General features: G+C 47.3%; 2 protein-coding genes across 3 annotated transcripts in view; one reads left to right on the plus strand and one right to left on the minus strand.

Annotated features, from left to right (window-relative positions):
• The window catches only part of col4a3 (collagen, type IV, alpha 3), a 22,394-nt gene extending 21,702 nt beyond the window's left edge, over positions 1 to 692 (minus strand). Inside the window, exon 1 of the mRNA XM_069534612.1 lies at positions 480 to 692. Within this exon, the coding sequence (XP_069390713.1) occupies positions 480 to 599 (120 nt within the window). The 5' untranslated portion in view covers positions 600 to 692. The remainder of the gene's footprint in view (positions 1 to 479) is intronic.
• A 918-nt stretch (positions 693 to 1,610) lies between these two features.
• Positions 1,611 to 7,500, plus strand: part of col4a4 (collagen, type IV, alpha 4) — a 25,543-nt gene continuing 19,653 nt past the window's right edge. Inside the window, exons 1-3 of one of the 2 annotated variants that reach the window (XM_069533786.1) lie at positions 1,611 to 1,733; positions 3,779 to 3,934; positions 4,030 to 4,072. In XM_069533786.1, coding sequence (XP_069389887.1) covers positions 3,894 to 3,934; positions 4,030 to 4,072 — 84 coding nt within the window. In that variant the 5' untranslated portion in view covers positions 1,611 to 1,733; positions 3,779 to 3,893. Of the gene's footprint in view, positions 1,734 to 3,756; positions 3,935 to 4,029; positions 4,073 to 7,500 lie in introns of both variants that reach the window. The other variant, XM_069533787.1, reaches the window with a different exon arrangement.

Here is a 7,500-nt window from a genome sequence, read left to right on the forward strand (position 1 = left end):
GTGTGTGTGTCTGTGTGTGTGTGTGTGTGTGTGTGTGTGTCTGTGTGTGTCTGTGTGTGTGTGTCTGTGTGTGTGTGTGTGTGTGTGTCTGTGTGTGTGTGTGTGTGTGTGTCTGTGTGTGTCTGTGTGTGTGTCTGTGTGTGTGTGTGTGTGTGTGTGTGTGTGTGTGTGTGTCTGTGTGTGTCTGTGTGTGTGTCTGTGTGTGTGTGTGTGTGTGTGTGTGTGTGTGTGTGTGTCTGTGTGTGTGTGTGTGTCTGTGTGTGTGTGTGTGTGTGTGTGTCTGTGTGTGTGTGTGTGTGTGTGTCTGTGTGTGTCTGTGTGTGTGTCTGTGTGTGTGTGTGTGTGTGTGTGTGTGTGTGTGTCTGTGTGTGTGTGTGTGTCTGTGTGTGTGTGTGTGTGTGTGTGTGTCTGTGTGTGTGTCTGTGTGTGTGTGTGTGTGTGTGTGTGTGTGTGTGTGTGTGTGTGTGTGTGTGTCTCACCCTGTGTTCAGCGGCTCCACAGCAGCAGAGAAGTAGAACCAGCAGCGGGACGATGCTCCGCCTCAGGCCGCCTGGAGGCTCCATACGTCCGGACACAGAGCTGCAGAGTCTCGGCCTCATCACACCGGGTCCACGGGCGGCTCGGCTCGGGATGGACTGCACTCCTCGGGGGGTCTGTGCGGTGTCCGGACTGTGGGATGGAGACAGTCAGTGCGGGAATCAAACCCTCAACATCCACTACACAAATTCCGGTCCTGCTCTAAAAAATAAAAGCCCCCAAACACGGGTCCGCTCAATGTTAATAAAAGGATCAGTGATGAAGTACTCAGTCACATGCAGGTTTATGTTGCACATAGGAAAAGAAAAAGTTGAATTCAAGACCCTGAAATGGATCATAAAATATATTTTACTGACAATAACATTTATAATGTTGTAAAGTATCAGACTACCATGAACAAATATATATTGATGATTTCAAATCATGAGATGGTTTTTAAATGTTTTACTTCAATATTTTAAGGTAAATATGATAAAACTCATCAAAATCATTAACAACATGATGAACAAGTCACACAACCACACACATGGAACCATCACAGGATCACAGACAAACATGAATCTGTGTTATCTGTGTAGTAAAGTCAAGTTTTACTTGAGTTCAACAATATAATACAAATAAAAACTTTGTTCACATTGACTGAAGAAGAGACATATTTGAATTTGTTAAATAAACAGTTGTTTGTTTTGTGAATTAAGTTTTCAGATCATTTACTTCTGAGAAAGTAAAAAATACAAAGATATCAAAATGTGAAAGGTCTTCCTTCCATCAGAAGGTGAGAAGAATAACGTGGAAGGAAATGTAAAGTAAAGAAATCGATGAAAGTGTAGAACAACACATAGTTATATACAGTAACACATACTGATGCACATGAATACACAGTAATACACACTCATACAAAGTAATAGAGAGTAGTTTAGAGTGTTGTTAGGGTTATTAAGTATTTTGGTTCTTGATATAATTTTGTTTTTAACTAAATAAAAGTTTCAATGATAATTGACTTCCATCAGTTTATTCAGGGCTTTTATTTTGGATGGCCGGGACTGCAGACCGGAAGTGTTGGTGTGCGTGGCTGCAGGTGATTGCGGTGTGTGAACGCGCAGCTCCGTGTGTGAACGCGCAGCTCCGTGTGTGAGAAGCTGCGGCTCGTGCTCCAGGATCAAAGTTTTCACGCGGACCGAGCGCGAGACCTTCAGGTAAGACTCACCTGAGCTGTGACGTGTGAATCCGGTGTTCGTTCACCGTGAATTAGTTCGCTGAGCGTTAATTTACCGTCAATTCAAAGTTAACTGTGTCTTCATGACGTCGACGGGTCGATTCCGTTACTTGATGACTGAGCCGCGGATGAAGCTGAGGACGACAGTGGACAAGTAACGGAGTACTTTTACTCAACTACTCTCAAGACACTGGACTGAGATGATGACGTCAGACTGTCTCTTGTTCTGTTTAACGTGAAGACAAATTAGGTTTAATTCAGTACCTCGAAGTACCTGATATATGTCGATAACACAGTCTAGTACTAGTAATACTCAGAGTAAATACAGGGAGTCAGCTGTAGAGTGATGGAGTTAAAGTACATACAAGTACTTCTGGGTTGTAGAGTAATAAAGTGAACGTTCAGAGTCAGAGCATAAATAATACTCAGGCAAAGTAAAAGTACTCAAAGGCTGTAGAGTGATGGAGTAAAAGTAAACAGTTACAATATATAAACAAATACTCGGGTAAAGTAAAAGTATTTGAATGTTGCATAGTAACGGAGTAAATGAAAAGAGTTGAGTGAAAATATAAATAATATTCAGGAAAAGTTCAAGTACTTAGTTGGTTGTATTGTAATGGAGTAAAAGTACTCAGACTGAGTTTTCTCACTGTATCAAGGTACCTGCAGTATTTATGACATCACTACCAGTTTGGAGCCAAACAGGGTTCAGTAAATAAGCCCCTCCCCTTAATGTTTTACGTTTGGTGTGTTCGTTACGTTCACCTCGTAGCTACAGCCGGAGATGTACCGGTGTACGCATCATGGTGGTGAGGTGTAATAGCCATGTGAATGGTAGGGGGCAGTGTTGCCATGATGTTGTGAGTTTAATGTCCTCGTCAGCCCTGCCTCTCTCTCATTGGCTGATGGACTCACTGAGGCTGTATGACACAACAACCCAAGGTCATGTGACTTTGACCATTTGACCTTCGTCCACCAATAATCAGTTCAATCTTCAGTTCAAGTAAATATCTGAAGCGATCTCCTCAAGGCGTTCTTGAGATATCACGTTCACAGGAGTGGGACAGACAGATGGACAACCTGAAAACACAATGTCTCCGGTCACTGGCATGGAGACATAGAGACAATAACAAAGTTTGTGTCATCAAGTGAAAATAGAGCGAGGATCCAGAAACAGATCAAGTGAACTCGAACAGTTGAACCACTGACGAGAAACTGAGAACAGATGTGTCAGTGCACAGAACAGCAGGAGTGAAGGGAAAGTGTGGGGACACCTGGTGGCCGAAGGAGGAATAACAGAACGTTCTCAAGAACACCAGGAGGGGATGAGGAGAGGAACCATGACGGTACCAAGGAGAGAACCGCAACGTTCCTGAGGACAGCGACTGGTGATGCTGCTGGTGGACCAGTGGTTTCCATGTCTCAGTGCCAGCAACACCCAGTGGCAGGAGGTGTAATGTCTTCAAGTTGTCTGTCCGTCCATTCTGTGATCACGATGTCTCAAGAATCAGTTGGTCACTGTGAACTCACTCTGAACCAGAGGTCAGAGATGAACTGAGTATATCTCAGAGGTCAAAGGTCATAAGGACCAAACTGCATGTAGACTGAACCTGAAGTGGTCTCTGGAGTCATACAACCGTAGGACAGTAATTGTAGTTTCTCTCAGTGTCTTTGTGTATTTTCTTTTCAACATCAACACTTTAAAGGGACAGTTCACACACAAAGGAAGTGAATGGGTGAAGTGTCTGAGTCCACAAAACCCGTCTGGAGTTTCAGGGTGAACCAGTGAAACGACGTCACTTACACCAAGTTTGAACCTAAAAGACATCACAGACAGTTCCCAGTGTCTCACTGTCCCTTTAACTAAAGACTCTAGAACAGAATCTTGAGCAGAAACTTCTCATGTGAAATGTGTTGAGGTCAGTTCAGTTTTTTAAGGAGACGGAAACACACGATGAAGCTTCTGATTCCTTCTCCTCAGAGGATGAACTCTGTGTCTTTAGTTTGTCTCTTTTGTCTCTGGAGGACGACCACTGGCGCTGCAGCATCGGGACGTCTTCTTTGGCTGAAATACAGCCAGAGGTGGAGTCAGAGTGAGGGCTGTGTCGTGGGCGGGACTTCCTCCAAGCGAGGGGACGAGATGCTGCCTACTTCCTGCTGCGCCCCCTTCACCTGGCTCTGGTAAATAAAAAAATCAGCACGTCTGTTAAACATGTAAACGTATAAATTAACATGATAACGTAAAAATATCATCTTCCTCTCCCCCCCACCTTCAGCTGCCTCCTGATGATCCTGACTGCTCCCCCAGCCGCTCTCGGAGTAAGTTCCTCTCTCTCATTGTTGATGAGACTCTTGTTACTCCTCCACTCCCTTGACACCAAGTGGCCGGAAGTTTCCATGTTGTCGATCCGTTCCTCTGACTGTTATCGAGACCACATTGAGTTCGGTTACACCACGTCCTCAGAGGATGAGGGAGAGCTTCATCCCTGAGGTCGCACGAGTAAAGACGCTCCCCTGTGGGTAGTGTCAGGAATGGATGAGATTCTCTGTGAGATGCTGAACCTCGGGAACAGTTCTTGTTCCTGTTCAGGGCGGTGGATCACACTCCTCAGCCTTCCTGAGAAAAATGGCTGCCGGGTCCTGGAGAGGAGGCTCTGGACGATTCAAGGATGAACTGATGAGATTTTGTTGGTCGAAGGTCAAGGTCCCTGTGACCTCACAAACATGTTTCTGGCGTCTTGAATGTGATAGCTCAAGTGTCCCTTTCGACCAGTTGTCCCTTGTCCCCAAAGTGACCTCATACTAGTTTGAATAATGTATGTGGACTGAAACGACACTGGTTAGTGGAGGCAAACAACCACAGGGTGGAGAAGCTAGTTGTGAACCTGACCTGCTGACATACTTTAGGTTAACTATGTTGTTTCTGGACAACCACGTGCAGGGGACGGGTTGTCCAGTGTGTCTCCATTCCTTGTGTCCCACAGGCATCAGACCTGGTTTCCTCAGGTCTTCTGATGATTTACAGACCAGTGATGGAGGGATGAGATGTCCCTGCAGTCGTAGAAAGTTTGTCTTCTTATGTAAACTTTTCTCTCTGTCCCACCGAGGTCATCGGGTTCAGTCTGTCTGCTCGACCAACCAGTGGCAGCACACTCTCACAGAAAGAGAGAGGGAGGGAGGAAAGAGGATGAATGGGGGATGGATGGAGGATGGATGGAGGATGGAGGGAGGATGGAGGGAGGATGGATGGAGGATGGAGGGAGGATGGAGGGAGGATGGAGGGAGGACGGATGGAGGACGGATGGAGGATGGATGGAGGGAGGATGGATGGAGGGAGGATGGATGGAGGATGGATGGATGGAGGATGGATGGAGGATGGATGAAGGATGGATGAAGGATGGATGAAGGAGGGATGGAGGATGGATGGATGGATGGAGGATGGATGGAGGGAGGATGGATGGAGGATGGAGGGAGGATGGATGGAGGATGGATGGATGGAGGATGGATGGAGGGAGGATGGATGGAGGATGGATGAAGGATGGATGAAGGATGGATGAAGGAGGGATGGAGGATGGATGAGGATGGATGAGGATGGAGGATGGATTAGGATGGATGAGGACGGATGAGGATGGATGAGGATGGATGGAGGGAGGATGGATGTGGATGGATGAAGGATGGATGAGGATGGATGAGGATGGATGAGGATGCATGAGGATGGATGGAGGATGGATGAGGATGGATGAAGGATGGATGAGGATGGATGGATGAGGATGGATGAGGATGGATGAGGATGGATGAGGATGGATGAGGACGGAGGATGGATGAGGATGGATGGATGAGGATGGATGGAGGATGGATGAGGATGGATGAGGATGGATGGAGGATGGATGAGGATGGATGGAGGATGGATGGAGGATGGATGAGGATGGATGAAGGATGGATGAGGATGGATGGATGAGGATGGATGAGGATGGATGAGGATGGATGAGGACGGAGGATGGATGAGGACGGTGTGAGTCCAGACTCTCAGAACAGTGTGACAGCAGATGGAGCGATAGCCACATTCCTGCTGCTGACAGCCACGCCTGACTGATAACCTCGTTTACTCAACGCAGCAGGAATGTGGCCCTACACAAACACCACTGCATGCTGGGAAACTCACCGTCTGGGGCCAGAGAAAAAACAACAGTCAGTTCACCAACAGGGGACATCAGTGTCTGAGGGGACATCAGTGTCTGAGGGGACATCATTGTCTGAGGGGACATTAGTGTCTGAGGGGACATCTGAGGGGACATTAGTGTCTGAGGGGACATCAGTATCTGAGGGGACATTAGTGTCTGAGGGGACATCTGAGGGGACATTAGTGTCTGAGGGGACATCAGTATCTGAGGGGACATTAGTGTCTGAGGGGACATCAGTGTCTGAGGGGACATTAGTGTCTGAGGGGACATCTGAGGGGACATTAGTGTCTAAGGGGACATCAGTATCTGAGGGGACATTAGTGTCTGAGGGGACATCAGTGTCTGAGGGGACATCAGTGTCTGAGGGGACATCATTGTCTGAGGGGACATCTGAGGGGACATTAGTGTCTGAGGGGACATCTGAGGGGACATCAGTGTCTGAGGGGACATCAGTGTCTGAGGGGACATCATTGTCTGAGGGGACATCATTGTCTGAGGGGACATCTGAGGGGACATCAGTATCTGAGGGGACATCTGAGGGGACATTAGTGTCTGAGGGGACATCAGTGTCTGAGGGGACATCTGAGGGGACATCTGAGGGGACATGGAGTCCTCTCCTCCATTACTATTAAAAGTAGCTGAAACGTTCAAAGTGATTTGAAAAAGAAATCGAATCTGCACACAGACAGAAAATATTATTATTTTAATAATCAATTGTTTTTATATTTTGAGTTTTAGTTCAGAGAGTTCTGTCCACTGTTTCTCAACACGGGGGCAGGGCCACTCCCCTTTTATAAAGAACATACACACGTGTGTTGTTATACAGTAAACATCAACACAATTTATCCTGTGTGTACCTTTTGTATGACGCACACACTCACACACACACTCACACACACACACACACACACACACACAGACAGACAGACAGACAGACACACACACACACACACACACACACACACACACACACACACACACACACACTCAGTCTGCTCTGAGAATCTCAGAGATCTTTTCCCTGCAGCGTGTTTACATTCCTCATCGTCTGAAAACAGAGAATCTGCCTCTGCTGCCGTCTGAACTCTGTCACTGCTCCTTCACTGCTCCTTCACTGCTCCATCACTGCTCCTTCACTGCTCCATCACTGCTCCTTCACTGCTCCATCACTGCTCCTTCACTGCTCCTTCACTGCTCCATCACTGCTCCTTCACTGCTCCATCACTGCTCCTTCACTGCTCCTTCACTGCTCCTTCACTGTTACTTCACTGCTCCGTCACTGCTCCTTCACTGCTCCTTCACTGCTCCTTCACTGCTCCATCACTGCTCCTTCACTGCTCCATCACTGCTCTGTCACTGCTCCTTCACTGCTCCATCACTGCTCCATCACTGCTCCTTCACTGCTCCTTCACTGCTCCTTCACTGCTCCATCACTGCTCCTTCACTGCTCCATCACTGCTCCTTCACTGCTCCTTCACTGCTCCTTCACTGCTCCTTCACTGCTCCTTCACTGCTCCATCACTGCTCCTTCACTGCTCCATCACTGCTCTGTCACTGCTCCTTCAC

Source organism: Paralichthys olivaceus, chromosome 11, assembly GCF_024713975.1.
Source record: "Paralichthys olivaceus isolate ysfri-2021 chromosome 11, ASM2471397v2, whole genome shotgun sequence".
In the NCBI taxonomy this organism is placed as follows: Eukaryota; Metazoa; Chordata; class Actinopteri; order Pleuronectiformes; family Paralichthyidae; genus Paralichthys; species Paralichthys olivaceus.